Below are 20,352 nucleotides of genomic sequence, written 5' to 3'. Positions count from 1 at the left end.
TTAAACTCAGGAAGATGAATCTTTTTGACATCAGACTTGGCACTCTATTCACTCCCTGTCTTAGGGCTACAAAGAAAGTTTAAAAAAAAATCCCTGCCCTCCAGGGAGCTTACATTATAATGAAGGAGATAATAGGTAAATAGAGAAGAAGAAGAAGGTAATCAGTCACCAAAATGGTGTAGTTATATCATCTAACAAATATAATGGAAAAAAATGGAAAAGGAGATGAGCTGGAGATATATTGAAGGTGAGAGATTAGAGATGGGTAGCCTGAGTTTTACTCTGGTACACATGGACCTTAAAGAAAGGCCTCCAAATGCCCTGGATGGATTCACTTTGGAGGACATGGAAAAGAACCAAAAAGACTGACACAATATCAAGGGTATTTCCCATCTGTACTCAGGTGCATCCATCCAAGTGATCCTAGATCCTGTGACTTACAGAACAGGTAGGTCAGGGTGTGGGAAGGCAAACAGGCTGTGAGAGGTGCGTGCACTGATAATAGTCAGAAGTCCCTCAGCCTGACTGAGAGAGCAAACAGCCTACTTCACAGGACTATTACGGGGTAAAGAACAGCTTTATAAACTTTAAGGCTCTTTAGAAATGAGATTTATTATTGTTTTTGTGATTATTGTTGCTATTATGAAGGTGCTGTGGAAACCCATCAATGGTGCTGAGTCAAGAGACCTGGGTTCATTTTGTAGCTCCTCTACTTACTGGAAAGGAAGGAGACAAGCATGTATTAAGTGCTTACTGTGCACAAGGAATTGTGCTAAGTGCTGTATGGATGCTCTTTCATTTGGTCCTACCAATAATCCTGGGAGGTGGCTGCTATTATTATCACCCCCCATTTTACAGTTGAGTAAATTGAGGTTTAAATGAATTGCCCCAAAATCACAAAAGTAGTAAGTAGAGGTGGAATTTGAACCCAGGTCCTCCGAATCCAGAATCAGTGTTGTTTTTACCATACTATGATGCTTCTTGAAGTTCTCTTCCTAACTTCTCTCTCTGCCCCCTTGCCAGAATAGCATAGGTTATTAGAATTTCTTGAGGACAATGTGAATTTAGTGTACTAGGTAAAAATACTTTCTGTCCCCAAACTTTAAAAGTTTTTACATCCAAAAATTTCTTGGCAAGGGAAATAAAGGCCCACAGATGTGCATCTACTTAGGCAAAAAAGCTCTGGGAGCAGGTATTACCTGGCTCCTTTTCATTGTGGTATGTTTGCCAGCATGGAGAATTGGCATTTGCCACTCACCATCACCAAGTTTTGCAAAGTCCTTGTTCAGTAGCTCCTCTGCTGTGAGTTTGGAGAAATTGTCATCATCAAAGGGATTCCAAGTGGAGCCTTCCGAAGGGTTGTAAACGTTTTGCTGAGAGGTCCGGGGAGAACCCGATGGAGTGGTGGATGCGGACCTAAAAGTCCCCACCCCATGAAACAAAAGTTGTGAGTAAAAGTTGAACAAGAAGATTATAGCGTTTTAAGATTCAGATTGATAGATTCATCAATAAACATTTTTAAACACATGCTACGGCTCAGGTACTGTACTAGACACTGGTGATACAAATAGGAAAATGAGAGTCCCCACCCTCGAAGAGCTTACATTCTATTGGGAGGTTCAGCTTCACGGATAAGTAATAGGCTAAACACAAAATGAATAAATGGTAACTAGGCAATGTGGGAATCAAGAAAGGACTCTTGGAGGAGGTAACCACTTCAGCTGAGCCCCGAAGGGTGCTAGGACTTCCAGGAAGAGATGGTAAGAAGGCAGAATGTTCCAGGCAGGTTTTTTCTTTTGGGGGAGGGGCAGGGAGTTTTGGGAAGAGGAAAATGGGGAGGGGAGTCTGGAAAAAGGCAGAGAGATCAGAGATGGAATGTTATATGTAAGGAACAGCAAAGTAGATTAACTTGGCTACTACAGCAGGGTGTGCATAAAGGGGAATAAGGCATAATCAATCTGTAAAGATCAGTAGAAGCCAGACTGTGAAGGGCTTTGCATGTTAAACAGAGGCAAGAAGAAACCGATGGAACTTCCTGACCAAGGGAGGGATGTGATCAGACCTGTGCTTTAGGAATATTGACTTGGCAGCAGTGCGATGCCTGGATTGGAAAGGGGAGAGAGTGAAAGGTACCTTAGAAATCACCCAGTCTCACCATCTTTCCTCCTAACTTCAGAATGAAACTACATTCCTTGGGCTGCTTTAGGTTTGAATCTTGGCTCTGTCTGTTAATTATCTGTGTCAATCAGTCAGTCCTTGAGCGCTGCGCTAAATGCTAGATAATAAAGAAAGGCAAAAACAAGCCCTACCCTCCAGGAGCTCACATTTTAATGGGGAAGACAACATGCAAATAACTAAATAGGTATGAGGTATATATGGTGTATATAGAAGGTCATCTGAGAGGGAAGGCACTAGTAATTGGAAGGACCAGGAAAGGCTTTCTTCAGAAGGTGGGATTTGAGCTGAGTCTTGAAGGAAGCTAGGGAAAGTAAGAGATGAAGGTGAAGAACGCAGAGCATTCCAAAGCATGGAATGGGACACAGCCAGTGCAAAAGTACAGAAACAGGAGCTGGTGTGTTCACTGTGTTAACAGTAAGTAGGCCAGTTTTACTGTGTGATTTTGGGCAAGTAATTCAGACTTTCTACTATTTCATCTGTAAAATGGAGGGATTGTGCCCCTTCCTGTGATAGATCCTATGATCCTCTCTTGAAATCAGTTCCTACCCTATCCTCTCCCATCCCTACTACCACTATTCAAAACATAAAAATTTTTCACCAAAAAAATCTGGTTTAGTTTCTCAAGGTTTTTCATTTTGTAAAATGTTTCCCTTCCATTTAGATCTTGCTGGGGATACTAAGACAAAAACCAAACAGCCTCTACTCTCAAATAGCTTAAAATAAACCTCTGCACAAATTTTGAATCTCTGATCTTCCCTTCCAACCCAGCTCCCTCCCAAACCCCAGCCAGGATCTTGGTAGCCCACAAGATCTTGGGCTAGTTCACACTATGTTTTGTTAGGATTCCCTGTCCCTTGTGTATATACATCAATAAGAACTATGGATAACCACGCAGAGAGGCCATGTTCCAGAAACAGAATATACACCAAGTAAAACCAACTGGTCCTTGTCTACTATTTCTATGATCTATTCATGTGGCATGAATTGGAGTTGGCTTTTCTGGCCTCTTCACTCAATTGCCTGCTTGAATCCTGGCCTCCCAGGCGTTTGGGCTTTGCCTCTCCTCACTATAATTTTCAGTCCAGAGTCTTAGAGTTGAGAGATGGAGCAGTGTAGGGAAAAGCCATTGGGACTTGTATTCAGCAGACTAGGGTTGGCTCCTGGTTCTATCAATAGCTATGTGGTAGCTAGGTCACCTTAGTAAGTCCCTTTCCCTCTCTGGGGGAAATGAAAAATGAAGGAGTTTAGACTAAATAACATATTTTTTTAGACAATTGGTGTTAAGTGACTTTCCCAGGGTTGCACAGATAGTAAGTGTCAAGTGTCAAGCGTTTGGTCTGAGGCCGGATTTGAATTCAGGTCCTCCTGACTTCTGGGCCAGTGCTCTATCCACTGAGCCACCTAGATGCCCCAGGAAATAATATTTAAAGTTTTGTCCCAACATTAATATTTTCCAAGGCTGATTCTTCCCACAGCTGTCCTACTGGGAGTAGTCTCTTGGTTACCCCTACCTCTGCTGCCCAATATCTCCTTGGGACTCCAGAGACTTCCCATCTGCTTTAGATTTGACCATTTGCTTTGTTCTCTACCTGTGAGCACAGAACTGGGGGGCCCCCAGTGCTCCTATAGCAGGTGTTGGTGGTGGCCATGCTAAAAACAAAAGAATGGTTGGTTTCCAAAGTAATTGGAGTGTTCTCCCCCACCTTCAGCTGCCCTCCACCAACCAAGGTAAATTTTCAGGTTGTACTGAGGTCATAATTTTGTACCACAACAAGTTTCTCAACCGAGTTGAAATTTGGATTTCTGTTCATCTTGAACCAGGCAGTCAAAAGGCCTTTTGACGTGTCCCTCCTTTGGGTAGCTACCATCAACTAGTCTATGAGGCAGCTCTGGTAGGGGAAGGGAGACTGTCACATACTTTCTGGGTGCTGAGCCAGGGTTCAGCCTGGACTGAAATAGCACTTTTGGATCAGGTTTGTAAGCAGGTGCAAAAGCCCATCTGTGATGAACTCATCAGTATCACAGCAGTCCAGAAACCTGAGGCCCTCATCAAGGACTGACGTAAGATGGAAGACTACATACATTCTGCCGTTGGCCTGACCCACCTATTCTATGTATTTGAGCTTCACGGGAAATCCCAGGCCAACTCTGAGGAACCCACACAGATGTGGTGGTCCTGATTCCAGCTCATGTTGATGGTACATTTGTCTTGTGTCCAGCTTTGTCATTACCTGCCCAGCTGCCCTGCCAAAGGGTAGAAGAGGAAATGACTGGATTCTCTGGTAAAGGAATTTTTGGTAGTAGAACCACCTTCCATTCAGTCTTTACTCTTTAGAGCATGGAAAGTCAGGTACCTAGTTCTTCCAGTTGGTTTAGAGCTTCTCAGCTCTAGGAAACTCTAGGAAGTCACTCTCAAATTCTGGGGTTTCTAGAAACTTTATGGACCTTAACTGGGTTCAGAAAGGGTTAAATGCCTACAAAGGCCAGAGTTGTCCCCCTGGTGGGAGAAGGCTCCAAAGGAAAGGCTCTAAATTCACTGACTGTTGTCTGTGCCCATACTACTCTCTCCTCATCTTTGACCCCTGGCTTCCTTCAAGTCCCAGATAAAACCCTATGTCTCATGAGAAACCTTTCCTGATCCCCCTTAACACTTAATGCCTTCCAATGATTGATTAATTCTAATTTATTCTATATATACATAACTTATTTATACATAGTTATTTCCACATAGTCTCCTCTATTAGACTGAACTCCTTGAGGGCAGGGACTACATGAAGTCATTCTCACTTCATGCTAAACTAGAGGCCCCTAGAAACACTAAGAGTGTAGAGAAGCCTTCAAATGCCTTGTTCCTATGCCACTCCCAATATTGTATTGATTAACTCCATTAAAACATAGATTCTTTAAGGAGCAGGGACAGTTTAATTTTTATGCCTTTGTGCCTAGCACATAATAAATACCTTAATGAATGCTTATTGATCAAATAAGCAAATGAGATAGAAAAGCAGTTAGGTAGCTCAAGGGACAGAGGTATGAACTTAAGAGTCAGTAAGACCTAATTTTCAATCCTGCCTCAAGCTAGTGCCATACATTAGCTGTGTGACCTTGGGTAAGTCACTTAATGCTTAGCTTTAGTTTCTTCATCTGTAAAATGAGGATTGAGAGAAATGATTATTCAATAACCATTTACTGTGGAGAGATTCATGGTTTTTTCCCTTCCTATCTCCTCATTCCCTAATGTGTCAAGCCAGCATCAGAAGTACATTGCTGATAATGAGATTGGATTAACTTTCTCATCAGTCTAGTTCAGAGGGACCCAAGTGGGGAAGCCCATTGTGTTCTACACAGTCTTGGGTGGGGGTTGGATTCTTAGTCTAGATTGCCCAAGGCAGGGGGTGGTCTGGGAGTGGTCTCATTATAATATTCATTCTTCTCAATTGTTAACCAATCAGAGTTGATTGTCACCCTCAGAAATACCCGCTCTTCCAAGGGCATATAAGCTTTCAGTGAGTTCCATGAGGGGTCTTTGGCATTCAAGAGTGCCACTAACCCCTTTTATTAACTATCCACTAGCATAATTAATAAAATGATTAATTACCCAGAAATTATGTCTCTCAAACTTTTTATATGTCACAGGGTAATAATAGCACCCACCTCCCAGGACTGTTGTAGGGATAAAATAAAATAATCAATGTAAAGCACTGTGTAAACCTTAAAGCACTATGTAAATTCTAGCAACCATCATTACTATTACATATATAAAGTACTTTGCAAATCATAAAGCCCTATATAAATGCCAGCTATTATTATTTTAATAAATGAATAAATTGTGTATTGAAGACCCAGCTCCTGGCAGATTGCTTATATTCCCTGATGAACCCAGAAGTCAGTCACCATGAATTCCAGGCTACATCCTCAGAAAGGATTCTATCTTCTCTACCTGAGATCCAGTGCTCTTCATTCAGAAATACAGAGCATTCTAATGGAGGACTAATCCCTGGTCTCTCAACATCATCACTATGTGCCATCAACTCTGTACCATCTGGACCAGCTGGGCTGGTTGGCCCTCCTACTGGATCTTCTTTGGAAAGGGAGACAAATGGAAAACTGTCTGCCACAAAGAGCCAGGACAGTTTGGATCCATGGTCCTCAGAAACATTCTTACCCCTTTCCCTGCTTCATCAGTGCTTTGGGGAGTGTCTGTGGAGTAGTGATAGCCACCACACATTTTTGTCCACTCTCAAGACACCAGTGCACATAGGCCCGCACACGCACAAACACACCTACCCCTGCAGTAATGCCATCAAGGTAGAAAAGTGTCCTTGTTAAGGGGACGACGTGGTAGACATCCTTAGACACTTCACAGACCATTAAAGACTGAAGGGTACTTCTGACAGACAGGTGCCATTCTTATCTGAGTCTCTGATAACCCTGAAGGATCTACAGTGGTTCTTGGGCTTCAGTGAGCATTGCCAGTACTTCACCAGTGGCCATTCCTGTCAACTCACCCTTCCCTATTGACCTGTTAATGACCCCGAGTTGCAGAATGACTAATATTTTGAGAAATACATTATTATACCTCTGTGTTTATTCTCCATTTGTGCAGATTGGACCCTTCCTCACCTCATTCTTTCCAGTTCTTGTTCATGCCTCTCCTGAAAACTATAATAAAGAAGCTACCCGATGCCCTCAAGGACTTCTTCTCTGTCTTTTAGCATTTCACAGGTAGAAATGATTGTCCATCTATCTCTTCTCGCTCTTTATGCAAAACTGGTTGATCTTCTTTCCTAGTCATCTAGCTCTCTGATTACATTTACATTTCTTTGTAAATCATTGCTAGTAATGTACTAAAAGTGATTAATATCCCTCTGCCCCCCAGCCTCAACCATGTCTCTTTCTAGTACCCCTTGGGCCCCTTCAACTTTGATTCTTAGCATCCATAGCCAAAGCACAACATCAGCCTTGTGTTTTTAAAAATGGGATTTTGTGGCAGCAATGGGCTTGGGATCTCTGAAAGTGCTGCTCACTATCCCAATGGAAATCTAGCCTAATTTCTTCCTCAGGCAGAGAAGACATTTTCCACAAACCGAATAAAAGTTCCCTCTGCTCATCTGCTGGCACACTGCCACCCTCACCAACTAGCTCTTTGTGGTGAAAGCAGATGCATTAACTTGACAAATGGAGACATCTTTCCTCAGGATGACCCTGGAATCTGCTCTGTTCTCAGTGCCTATTATTCCCAGAAAGCCTCATCAGCTGAATAGAACTATGTGATCTGGGTGAGTGGAGTTGCCATCTGGGTGCCCTCTGAGGTTGAGTGTCATCCCCTGGAAGGCACACAGCACCTGATCATTGTGCCACTGAAACTTAGGAATTTCAAACATCCACAGTTAATCTAAAAATGAACCAATGGCAGACTTAGGGGTAGGGTAGGTGTTGTTTTTTCTGCCCAGTTAATTTCAATTACCCTGTGACCTCAGATGGCAGAATAAACATACTGATGTTCCATGCTGGAAACCAAAGATTGAAGGTGCAGAAGAATCAGCCTCCAAAAGCACTCCTGTGGATTGAGGGCATTATAATGACCAAGCCATGGCTGGGCAATATCAACCATATCAGACAAAAGGAAAAATATGGCATATAGACCCAGATACAACTCTGCTCACAAAGGCAGCTTCCACCCCGGAAGGAAGGGGGCCTGTCTCTCAGGGATCTTCCATGTGCTTCCATGTGGGTGTCTCTGCTACAATCTTAATACATGATGGAGCTTGATTTTTCTGCCATGAGCCACAGAGGGATTTCTAAAGCTATCTAATCAGTCAACTATGACTTTGCATAGGTGACGCTGGCTTTCACTAGGAAGTTTGATGTGTATGTGCAAGTCTCTAAGACATGTGATGAAGATGGGGATACATCAGGGACACACCCTTCATCCATAATCTCTTGATTTCATAAGAAAATTCCTGTTATTCCAGGCCAGCATCTCATCCTAGCCATAGTGGTACATTGACCAAAGCAGTTCATTATTTTGTTCCCTCTGCTGGAACCCCACCCACCCACCACCAGAGGTGGCATGACTATTCCTCTGACAACTTTTTTTAGCTATACAGATGTCTTCTCATTTCTTTTCTGATTATATATCCCGATTCGTATTATTTGCTGTTCTTCAGGTCAAGATCCACCTTCAAACAACTTAATATTCCCAGTCTTGTTGAAAGCATAACACATATTTTCCAAAAACACCTCAGCTGTTATTTCTCATTCCACCGAAATAAGTGGCAATCCCTACCCCCTATTGCAAAATTCTCTGTAATAAATCCATCCATTTGGTCACCTAAAACAGCCCTTTCCAAGTCAACTATAGTTTTTATCCAAGGTTCTTTCCAGCTCCCACATTTCATCCCGCCATGTCAACGTTAATAATAATAACTAACATTTATATAGCACCTACTGTGTGCCAGACGCTGTGCACCTTACAATTATTATCTCATTTGATCATCACAACAACTCTGAAAGGTACATGCTATTATTATCCTTATTTTGCAGATAAGGAAACTGAGGCAACCAGGGTTAAGTGACTTGCCCAGGGTCACACATCTAGTAAGTATCCAAGGCCAGAACTGAACTCAGGTCTTCCTGACTCCAGGACCAGCACTCTATCCATTATGCCACTTAGCTGCCTCAGTGTTAGACCTTAATAAAATGTAAACTACCTAGAATGATACACAGACCATTCCTGGAAGTGATCACGGAGACATATAAGCAGGGAGTTAATTATCATTGGCCTCCTGAAGGTCTGAAATGGGTTGGCTGTCCATGCTCTCCTAAGCTCTCCTGGAAAGCAGAAGACCACTGCATCGGGCCCTGTACAATAACTCAGGCTACGAGCCTGGAGACCATTCCATAAAATAGGGAACTGAAGATATTTAACTTGAAGAGATGACTGAGGCAGGAAAAAGGATAGCTGTCTTCAAGTAGTTGAGGGGCTGTCATTTAAAAAAGAGATCAGAACAGGCATCAGTTCTGCTCGGCCCCAGATACCACACCTAGGAACAACGAAGTGGAACTTGTAGAGAATCATATTTAAACCTGATATATAAGAAAACATTCCCCAACAGTTAACAGCTGCGAAAAGTAAAATGGTCTGCCTTTGGAAGATTGGGGGTCCCCAAATTTTCAAGCAGCAACTGAATGACCATTAGGCATTGATACAGTTGAGGGGATATTTGGTTGGGTTGGTATGTGTTAGAAAAGATGACTTCTGAGGTCCTTCCATTTCTGAGATCCTATGATTCTGTGAGCCTTAGGGAACTTTAAGATGGTACTTTCCCCTGCCCTTATTTCTAGGGGAAGCTAGATGGTGCAGTGGATTGAGCACTGGGCTTGTAATCAGAAAAATTCATCTTCATGAGTTCAAAGCTGGCCTCAGACACACACTAGCTGTGTGATCTTGGGCAAGTCACTTAACCCTGTTTGCCTCAGTTTCTCATCTGTAAGATGAGCTGGAGAAGGAAATGGCAAACCACTCCAGGATCCTTGCCAAGAAAACCCAAATGGGGTCACAAAGAGTTGGACACGACTTAAACAATTAAACAACATTTCTATAGGAGTCACGGGCATTTTATCCGCTGCTTCTAGACAAAGTGCATTTAGACCCTGATCTTCTTATTCTAGCTCGCCAACTTAGTCTTTATAGTTGGTCAGTAGCTCATCATAAAAGAGCTATTCGAACTGGAGTGGCAATAGGGCTGGCTCTAATCTCTTATTGACTTGGAGAGACATGGGTCAAACAAGCATACCTTGATGTTGTCCCCCAGGTCAAGAGATTCCATCGACAAGACAAGCAAGCCTCAGCCTAAAAGGCCAAGAAGGCCTCTTATGAGGAGGAGTGCCTTTAACGACTTTATCACAGCACATATACATGGAGGGGAAGAAGGAGGAAAGGAGAGGAAATCACACGCACATCAAGCTCTCTAGCTCTGCTCCACTGGATCTTCTTCTAAATGATCTGCTGAAAACTCTAAAATTAATTCAGATTTAGATGAAGATGTGACTGAAAAAATCTGAACTTTGTGCATGTGCAGCCATGGTTCTCCATATAGAAATATCTCCTCTTATCTCTGAATGAAGTACTTTGTACCTTATCTTATTGCACTTTCATACTCTGCCTTTGATGGTCTGTACTAGACTGTAGGCCCCTTGAGGGTAGAAACTGTAAGCCCCAGGAGGACAGGGACTGTGCTTTACTTTGAGCCCCCACGTTTCCCCCCTTCCCCACCCCAGAAGGTCTTGTTCATTGTGCAAGCACAACAGATTACTTCCTATCACCTTCTGATTTCTCCCCCCTCTGAATTCATAGCACTTACTGGCTATACCCACTCAGTTCGCATATTCTCCTTTCAATGTACTTTACGCTCCAGTCAAACTTAGATCACCCTGTGTCCCAGGAACCCTCCATATGCTCTTTGTTGTGGCTGCTTTCCATCCTCTCCTTCTCTGATTCATCTCTTGAATTTCTCTCTATTTTTTAAAGCCGAACTCAAATACCACCTTGGACATGAAGTCTAAGGTTACTAATCATCTTCCTTTTCAGACCTTATGTAGCACTTTGTTCTACTGCTCTCTAATGTTCTTATCCTATAATTTGTGTGAGGTACTTGTGTTTATCTCTTATCTCCCCCGATAAATTGTAAAGTCTATGACAGCAAGGTATCATAGTTTCCTCCAAAAACTGCCTCTTCTCAGTGTAGTACCCTATATACAGTATGGGTTTAATAAATGTTTGTTGAAAAAATGAATGATGAATTAATATTTCTTAAATTCAATAAACTGAGTACTTCATAATTGGTTCAATATTGGCTTGGAGAATACACATTCAGGCAGGTTTTTTTTTAATACCTTCAAGATGTTTGTGAAGAAATACAACGTGCAAGGTGTATTTTAATAGGCTGCCAGTTCCATTCCCCATCTCTGCTCCCCACAGCTGAAAGGAAGATGGAAAGAAGACAGGAAGCACGTACTTGGACTTATTGAGGCTTGCTTCAGCCGCAGCTGCCTGGAGCAGCTGAGTCGACTGGCTGGCAGGAACTCCAAAAACGGCGCTGTGGGTTACATCACTGAGGATTCTCCGGTGCCCGGCCCGCTGGGCTTTGGGGGATGATGGAGGTGTGAGAGATCCAAGCTTCTGCCCCTGGATGGCAGGGGGCGGGGTGGTCTGAGCTTTTGCTTGTTGTCTTATGGGTGCTTGTTTCTGCTAGGAAAAGTGAAGATGAAGAAGAGAAGGAAGGAAGGAAAAGGAGAAAGAAAACTGAAAACTGACACAAGGACTTGAATGGCCAGCTTAAGGCAATAAGTCTCCCTTCCCCCCTTTCCGCCCCAGATTGGCTAAGTAGGCTCTGAGAATACCAAATGTGCTGCTGAGACTGACAGTTGATGGCATATGAATGTGACTCTTCTCAGGAAACCTTTACAGGGTAAACATGAACAATCATTTTGTCAGTCTACTAGCATTTTTTAAACACCTACTACGTGCCAGGCGAGGCAGCAGCTAGGTGGCTCAGTAGGTAGAGCACTGAGCCAGGAGTCAAGAAGACTTGAGTTCAAATGTGACCTCAGACTCTTATTAGCTATGTGAACCTGGACAAGTCATTTAACCCTGTTTGCCTCAGTTTCTCATCTGTAAAATGAGCTGGAGAAGGACCATCCTTGCCAAGAAAATCCCAAAGAGGTCATGAAAAGTTGGACATGACTGAAGAGCAACAGAATGTGGCTCAAACATAAGAAATTATGGTTAAGTATGGAATAAAACTTTCGAGCCACAGACATGCAAATAACCCCACAAGTAGGGAATCTTGTTTTTCTCTTTGTAGCCCTATCACCTTGCACAGAATATGTGTGTAATAAATGTTTGTGGAGTTGCTGAGTTTAATTTTGAGTTAGGAGGGCCCTTGGAGACTGTTCAGCTCAACCCCATTTTAGGAATGGGGAAACTGAGACCCAGAAAGGTTAAGTAAAGTTTGGTTTCATTCCAATAGCATTAATTAAATACGTACTATGAAATAGTCAATCAACAAATATTTATTAAGGGCTAATTATGTGCCAGGCACTGCCTGTGGCACATAAGTACAAAGAATGAAATGATCCCTACTCACAAGAAGCTTCCATTCTAATGGAGACAAGAAGTGCATGTCAAAAAATATACTATACGTGTGTATATACATAAACAGATGTACACATGTGTGTAAATATTAGAATACTATAGCCAGGAAACAAGAATATAGAATGTTAGATCTGGAAAGGACCTTAAAAATCATCTTTACAGAGGAAGAAACTGAGGCAAAGTAAGGTAAAGCGATTTGTTTAAGGTACATTTTGCTTCCAAGATGGGGCTCCCACACAAGACTGTGGGAAGTTCGATGAGATTTCTCTGAAATGAGAGGGAAGGCTCTGAAAAGAAACACAGTATTCTAACCTTTCCTTCACTGGAGGTCAGGGTGCTATATTAATTAGCTGCAGTCTTTCAGCTGGAATTGGAATAAGGGACTAGGGTAATAAGCAGGATGCAAAGGAGAAAAAAGATAAAGAAATTGCTCATAGCTAGGCTGATAACACAGGGACTCGCACAACGTTGGCCATTTTTATTTTCTAAGTCAAAATAAAAGGCATCACGGCATAATAGAAAGAAGGCTGGTCTTGAGTCAGGAAGAACTGAGTTCAAGTCCTGTTTCTGACACACACTGTCTGTGTGACCATGAATCAATCACTTAAAGTCTCAGGGTCTCAGGCAACTCTCTAAGAGTATAAGTTACAGAGGAGTTGCTGCTCTGCATCAGTGGAAGGATTTTCCACACTTGGGAGTTCCCTATATGGATGAAATCACATTTCATAGCTCATCTTCCTCTACCCCTCCCCACCCCATAAAAAATGGTCAAATTGTCACTGGAGACCAGGAAAGACAACATTCAGATGGCTGAATAGTCCTAAAGCCAAGATAATCATTCACCCCATTCATTCATTCATTTATTCATGTACTTATTAATTTATTAAGCACCTACTATTTTGATCAACATTGGTCCTAAGGCACTTACTATGTAATCCTGTACTGGTGACTCTTATCTAAAATTTGTTATGTCCCTCAGTGCCTCCCAAGAAAGTGTTCTGATACGTTGTTGTTGTTCACTTGTTTCAGTCATGTCTGACTCTTCATGACCCCATTTGGGGTTTTCTTGGCAAAGATACTGGAGTGGTGTGCCATTTCCTACTCCAGCTCATTTTACAGATGAGGAAATTACAATGGGGTCACACAACTAGCAAGTGTCTGAACCCATATTTGAACTCAGGTCTTCCTGTTTCCAGGCCCAAAATTCTATCGACTGTGCCACCTTGCTGCCCTCATCTCAGTATACCCTACCTTTGGTTTTGCTGTCTCAGCTGACAATTCTAGAAGGTAAACTCTGAAAGAAATGGGAAGGCTAGAACATTCAGTGAACCAAGCCAGGCTATCTGGGGACAGCGAATAGAGCACTCACTGTTTCTGCAATCAGAAGGCCTGGGTTACAATACTGGATTTCTTGCTTATTAGTTGTGAGACCTTGGGCAAGTTATTTAATCCTCTGGCCTCAGTATCTCTATGTGTAAAATGAGGAAGTTAGACTACATGAACTCTATGGTCCCCTCCAGTTCTAAATCTATGACCCTGTGATTAAAGATTCTTTTTTTTTAAATTTTAGGCAGTTGAGGTTAAGTGACTTACCTAGGGTCACACAGCTAGTAAGTGTCACGCATTTGGTCTGAGGCTGGATTTGAACTCAGGTTCTCCTGACTTCAGGGCCGGTGCTCTATCCACTGCGCCACCTAGCTGCCCCTACAAAGATTCTTTATTCTTACATTGGAATAGTCCTGGAGAAATTACCAGGATATTTGCAAGCATGCACAAGTGTGTGCATGTATGTGCATATTTACATATATTTGTCTATGTGTGTATATGGTTGTGTCAGCTGCTTTATGACAAATCTTTTTTGATCCTCCAGGTATGATGCCTTCCCTTCTCACATCACTGTCCGTCTAATATATAGCAATCTTGTATGTACCTAGTTACTTACACATTGTCTTCCTCATTAGAATGTGAGCTACTTGAGCAAGGAATAGTTTACCTGTCAGATCTAAGGAGAAGGGAAGAATTTATAACCAAACAAGAGACAGAGTGCACTACGAGATGTAAAATGGGTAATTTTGATCATATTAAATTTAAAAAGTTCTACACAAACAAAATCAATGCAGCCAAGGTCAAGGAAAACAGAAAGCTGGGAAACAATTCTTACAGCAAGTATCTCTGATAAAGGCCTCATTTCTCAAATATATAGAGAATTAAGTTATATTTACAAAAATACAAGTTATTCTCCAATTGATAAATGGTCAAATAATATGAATACACAGTTTTCAGATGAAGAAATCAAAGCTGTTTATAGTCATATGAAAAATGCTCTAACTCACTGCTGACTACAGAAATGTAAATAAAACAGCTCTGAGGTATCACATCAAAACTATCAGTGTAGGAGAAATGAGGTATTAGGCTGCCTACCAAACTGAAGGCCTACAGAGCCGTTGTACTGACCTCATTGTTGTATGCCTGTGAAACTTGGACAGTATACCAGTGCCATGCCAGGAAATTGAATCGCTTCCATTTGAATTGTCTTAGGAAGATTCTGAAGGTCACCTGGCAAGATAAGGTACTGGACACTGAGATCCTTTTTTGAGCTAAACTGCAAAGCACTCAAACTCTGCTGCAGAGATTGGAGCTCTGATGATGGGCTGGCCACGTTGTTTGAATGCCAAATGTACATTTGCCTAAAAACTACTTTATGGAGAACTCGTTCAAGGCAAGCACTCACATGGTGATCAGAAGAAGCGATACAAGGTCACTCTCAAGGTCTCTCAGAAGAACTTTGGGATTGATTCCGTGTCATGGGAGACACTGGTACTGAAAAATGCTATCCACATCCAGAGAAAGAACTGATAAGAGTCTGAATGCAGACTACAGCATACTCTTTTTCATTTTACGTTTTTTGTGTTTTTTTTTCTTTTGGTATGTTTCTTCTTTCACAATAACGAATATGGAAATGTTTTACATGATTGCACATAAATAACCTATATTAAATTGCTTACTGTCTTAGAAAAGGGGAGGTGTCAGGGAAGGAGGGAGAACATTTAGAACTCAAAATTTAAAAAAAATGAATGCTAAAAATTGTCTTTATGTATATATGTATGTATGTGTGTGTACGTATATTAATAAATAAAAATGTGAGTTCCTTGAGGTCAAGAACTGTTCTTGTCCTTCTGTGCATCCCTAAAACTTAGCACAGTGCCTCGCACATGGTAAACAATACATGCTTGTTGATTACCAAAGTAGAATTCTTTCAACTAGAGGCTTCTTTGTCCCATGGAGTTGATGATTTGAAGTAAGAACTCATAAGCCAATATATAATTCTGATATCAATTAAATGGAAGAAAAGCTGGGGTATTGTGGGCCTGTCAGCTAATTCCAACTGGGTTCCAGTCCTGAATCTGCAATCTGCTGTCTTGCCAAGGTTATTTCAGTTCTGTGCATCTCATTTTTCCTCCTCTACAAAATGATAACTGAGACTAAATTATATCTAAGGTCCCTCATGAAGCTATTCTGAGGAGTTCGAAGTAGTTTGTGAATATTATCCAGCTTACCCTTATCTATTTTTCCTGTTTTACATAGTGGAGACAAACAGTTGAATAAAATCAATACTAACAAAAAATAATCTTCGCATCTAAGCACTTCAGGTGACCTCTCTGGTCATCCAGAACAGCCCATTATCAGTTATCAGCCTTCCAACCCTATTTCAACATGTTTGATATGGGGAATTGAGCCAGGAGGCAGGCTACATCCAGATAAGAGACTTCTTGAAGCATTTTTGTACTATTTTACCCAGAGTCCAGAATTAAAATATTCCTGGGATTCCTCATCATGTTATCAGTTCACCAAGAACTGTGCTAGCAGAGTGTAAACCCTGGTGAGTCCTACCACACTAGATTATGTACCTGTTCTCTGAGGACCCCCAACCTAAGTGTGAAGAGGCTTACCTCCAGGATGTGCCAACCCCCTATCCCCTGTTGATGATCTTTATTTGACATGAAAACTTGCAGGTCCATCTATTAAGGTGTAGGAAGATGGTGATCTGCATATGGAAGGGAGTGGCCACACCAATGAAATCATGACTCTGTCAATGTACAGAAGAATATTAAAACATGAAGGGATCTTGGAGATTATCTAGTTCACCCCTCTCATTTTGGAGAGGAGGAAACTGAGGCTCAGAGAGATTGTGTGACTTTGTCAAGGTCACAGAGCTATTTAGCAGCAGAGCTGAGACTAGACACCAAAACTCTGACCCACCCTGCTCCAAATCATCTCACACAGATGAGAAAACCTAAAGATGAAGTGACTTGCCCAAAGTCAGATCATTAGTTAGTGGCAGAACTGAGAATATGAGGGGCAGCTAAGTGGTGCAGTGGATAGAGCACCGGCCCTGAAATCAGGAGGACCTGAGTTCAAATCTGGCCTCAGACCAAACACTTGACACCTACTAGCTGTGTGACCCTGGGCAAGTCACTTAACCCCAATTGCCTAAAAACAAACAAACAAACAAACAAGTAAAGAAAGAACTGAGAATATGAACAATAATGATGGTTTTAAGACTAATAAAGTGCTTTCTCCAAAACAACCCTATGAAGTAGGTAGTACAAGTACTTTCATTTTACAGATGAGGAAACTGAAGTATGGGGACATCATATGGTAGGTCACAGGTCATACATATAGTTAGTTAGTGCCAGAGCCAGGCATAGAATTTAGGTCACTGAGGCTCTTTCCATTCAACTTCCTGTGATTTGACTGAGGCTTCCGAATGTCAAAGTCAAAAATTTAGGCTGGGTGTCCCAAGTCTCTACTCTAGGGTCTCATTAATTCCTAATACTAACTAATGACTTCTGCAGCATTCTTAAATGCATTTGCTCCTTTTGTGCATTCATAAGCAGATCTAAGAGTAGACAAGGGGTAATGGGCGTGACTTTCCAGAGGTCACAAAGAAAACCACTTCAGGATTGTCCAGGACTGGATTAAACTAAGATGGAGCTTCGTTCTGAGACTTGCCCGTAGACAATCTTTTTTTTTAAAATCTCTACCTACCCCCAACCCTCCCTGTCACCCCCAGCCTTTTCCACCCTCTATAGTCAAAAGTAAATCAGTCTGCAGAGTAATGCTCATCCACAGGCAAATTGGAATGTGGAAGAAGTTTGTAATTCATTCCCAAAACAGCTGTAAGACAGACATGAAGAGGATAACCTGTGATCAAATAAAGCTGACAGAGAAAAGCAATAGTGTGGCCAAAGGGACCTGATCTCCAAGGCAAAGAGAAAGACGTGGATTATCCTGGATGAAGCCTCGTATTCAGAACCAGATAGTTAGAAGAGGCACCCCAGTGTCATGGAGTATGGAACATGAAGTCAGAAGACCTGGGTCTGAAATCCCAGCTCTCCATGAGCTAGATCCTTCTTTTTCTTAGAACTTCAGTTTCTTCATCTGTATAATGGAGATAATAATAGCTATTCACCATTGGATTGATGTGAAGAAAGCCCCTTATAAAGTTTAAATTGCTATAGAAACATCTTATTACTGTTAAAATAACATAAGGTCTAAGATGTTTGGTATTAGGATGGTACTAAGAACTTAAGCCTTGATGCTGATAGACATTTTCATTTGGTGAATGGGAGGACATTTGAACAAAGGTGATAGATGAGAAATAGGGATTGGTGGGTGGGAATAGGGGGTATGAAAGGAATGAGCATTTATTAAGTACCTACTATATGCCAGGCACTATGTTAAATTACAAATATTATTTCATTTGAAAAAAGAAAAACTGTACAAAAGAAATGGCACAAGCCAGAAACAAGCTAAAAGCAGCTGATGGGGAAAGAGCTAGTCTGAGGCTCTCTATAATTTACAGCTTCATCATGGTGACTCTAGCTTATATTAGAACCATAGAATATTACTATTGTTTTGGCAAGTATTTTCTCTTGATATACATGGGAGAAGAGAGTTCTTGGAGCAGAGATATAAGTAAGACTTACTGGACATCAATGTGTGTGTGTGTGTGTGTGTGCGTGTGTGCGCACATGGGTAGGTATGTGTTTCAGGGTTGAAGAGTTCCCCCAGAGAAGTCCACTAGAATGTCAAACAATCAGGGGCTGGTCAAGATGACCCAGTGGTGCCCAATGGGCAAGTGCTATGAGATCATAGCCAGGACAGTAGGAGAACCTACTCCATAAAGCCAGAACTGGGTATATACAACACTGTGGCAGGAGACACTAATACTGTGGTAATGATGATAAACCAAAGAGATTAGATAGCCTCTCAGCGCTTGTTTGAATGGTGACTGGAGACTAGTCATGGGAGAGTTATGCTTCCAGGGACAGGAAGAAAGAGGAGCGTGCCTAGTGTGCCTGGTGAAGAAAAAGCCCTTATTTCTGGGGACTGGGGTGGGGAATGGAGCACTGCTGTGCACTCAGTTTAGTCATTGTGCTATACACTACAAACTTGCTCTACATAGATTCTAGCCAGGGCTGTGTGAGCCAATAAATTAGAGAAATTCAGGTTTTCTTTTATTGCCAGGAAAGCACCATGTGGAGTAAGGCCACAGACTGATTACTACTTGACTGAGCCAGGCGGTTGGCCATACCAAGAACTAGGCCACAGAGCCCATCAGCTGTTCTGATGGCCAGAGATTGTGAGGATGGGTGTCTCATTGTGTGAGATACTCTACAGATTGGACTCGATTCCTTTAAACCTTTGGGCAAGTCATAGCAGAGGAGGAGTGAACCGTACTAGCCTGATCCCTCACACCTCATACATGCAGTGGTGGATTCTGGGACCCAATGGATTTAGGATGCAGAGAAGGAAAAAGTGGTTGTTATGATCCCATTTCAATTTTAATAACCTATTCTAAACCCAAGATTATGATGATGATAGCTAGCATTTATGCAGGAATTTAAGATTCACCAATGTAATCTAGCTCATCTGACACTCACAGTAGTGCTCAGGGGGTAGACACTCTCATTCTCATCATTTAGCAGATGAAGAACCGTGGTGAGGGAAGTGAAGGCTTGCCCAGGGTGACACAGCTAGGATTTGAGTTCAAGGTAGGATTTGAATTCAAGTCTTCCTGATTCCAGGTCCAGCACTCTATTCATGGCACCACTTAGATGGCTTATTCTTTTTGTCAAAGTGATTCCCCTCCTACATTCAGAATTTTCAAGTATGCTGAGTTGCCATTTTTGGGGAGTTGGTTAGGATATGCCATGGTAAGGAGGGCACAAGAGACCTTTCTTGAGATGGCTGGTTGGTAAATGAGAATCCACCACAAATGCTCAGGTTAGGTAGCTGCTAGAGGCCTCAAGTTACAGAAAGTAAGACCCAGAGATGTCCACGGCATTGTCCAAGGTCATGCAAGTAGTAAGTTATCAGATCCCCTATTCAAACCTAGGTCCTCTCCCTACAAATCCAATGTCCTTTTGGCTGCACCATGCCCTCTCTTTTCTTCAGCACTCTGATATTTAGATACTTTGGGTAGGAGTTCCTAACTAGCAGAAAGATCCAAAGGCCTGAGCCTACAGAAATTGAAGTGCTCAATTGGGAAAGGCTTACAAGCCTGTATGCCTCAGAGGATGTTGCTGGACACGGTCTGACTCCTGGTGGAAGGGTACTCCCCACATCTGAGCCCAAGAACGAATGTGGCTAATGCCATTACCTACCAAAATACACAATTGGATGCTCAGTTCTCCTCTGGATCCTAGAGAGCTGGGGCCCAAGTAGAGGCCCTAGTAAGGAGGATGCTTGTTAAGTGGACATCTATTAAGCTGACAAAGTCTTGACTGGTAACTTCTGAGGCAGGGAGAAAAAACCCCTCCTACATGGTGTCAAGGCTCATATATCTTAAGAGAAAAAGGGGATTTCCTTTAGAAAAGCAGGCTATTTTTCCTGAAGAGGAATACCAGTCCTTTACTGGAGTCCTGATTTCCAAATGGAGATGCTAGTAGAGGCAACAGGTTCACCTTGCCACTGCAACTGAAAGTCTATGTGGTGCAGAGGAGACTGAA

The 20,352-nt window shown here is 42.1% G+C and overlaps 1 protein-coding gene across 14 annotated transcripts in view; it reads right to left on the bottom strand.

Moving 5' to 3' along the window:
- AAK1 (AP2 associated kinase 1) overlaps positions 1–20,352 on the bottom strand; it is a 254,149-nt gene that overhangs the window by 51,964 nt on the left and 181,833 nt on the right. For 9 of the 14 annotated variants that reach the window (XM_020985375.2, XM_020985378.2, XM_020985377.2 and 6 more), the window contains 2 exons: positions 11,199–11,431; positions 1,259–1,416 (listed from right to left, as the gene is read on the bottom strand). In XM_020985375.2, the coding sequence (XP_020841034.1) occupies positions 1,259–1,416; positions 11,199–11,431 (391 nt within the window). The remainder of the gene's footprint in view (positions 1–1,258; positions 1,417–11,198; positions 11,432–20,352) is intronic. The other 5 variants (XM_020985376.2, XM_020985382.2, XM_020985388.2 and 2 more) reach the window with 1 other exon arrangement.

This window comes from Phascolarctos cinereus, unplaced genomic scaffold (assembly GCF_003287225.1).
Source record: "Phascolarctos cinereus isolate Bilbo 61053 unplaced genomic scaffold, phaCin_HiC Scaffold_2;HRSCAF=192, whole genome shotgun sequence".
In the NCBI taxonomy this organism is placed as follows: Eukaryota; Metazoa; Chordata; class Mammalia; order Diprotodontia; family Phascolarctidae; genus Phascolarctos; species Phascolarctos cinereus.
The sequence above is the reverse complement of the archived record's forward strand: the minus strand, read 5'-3'. Positions and strand labels throughout refer to the sequence as shown.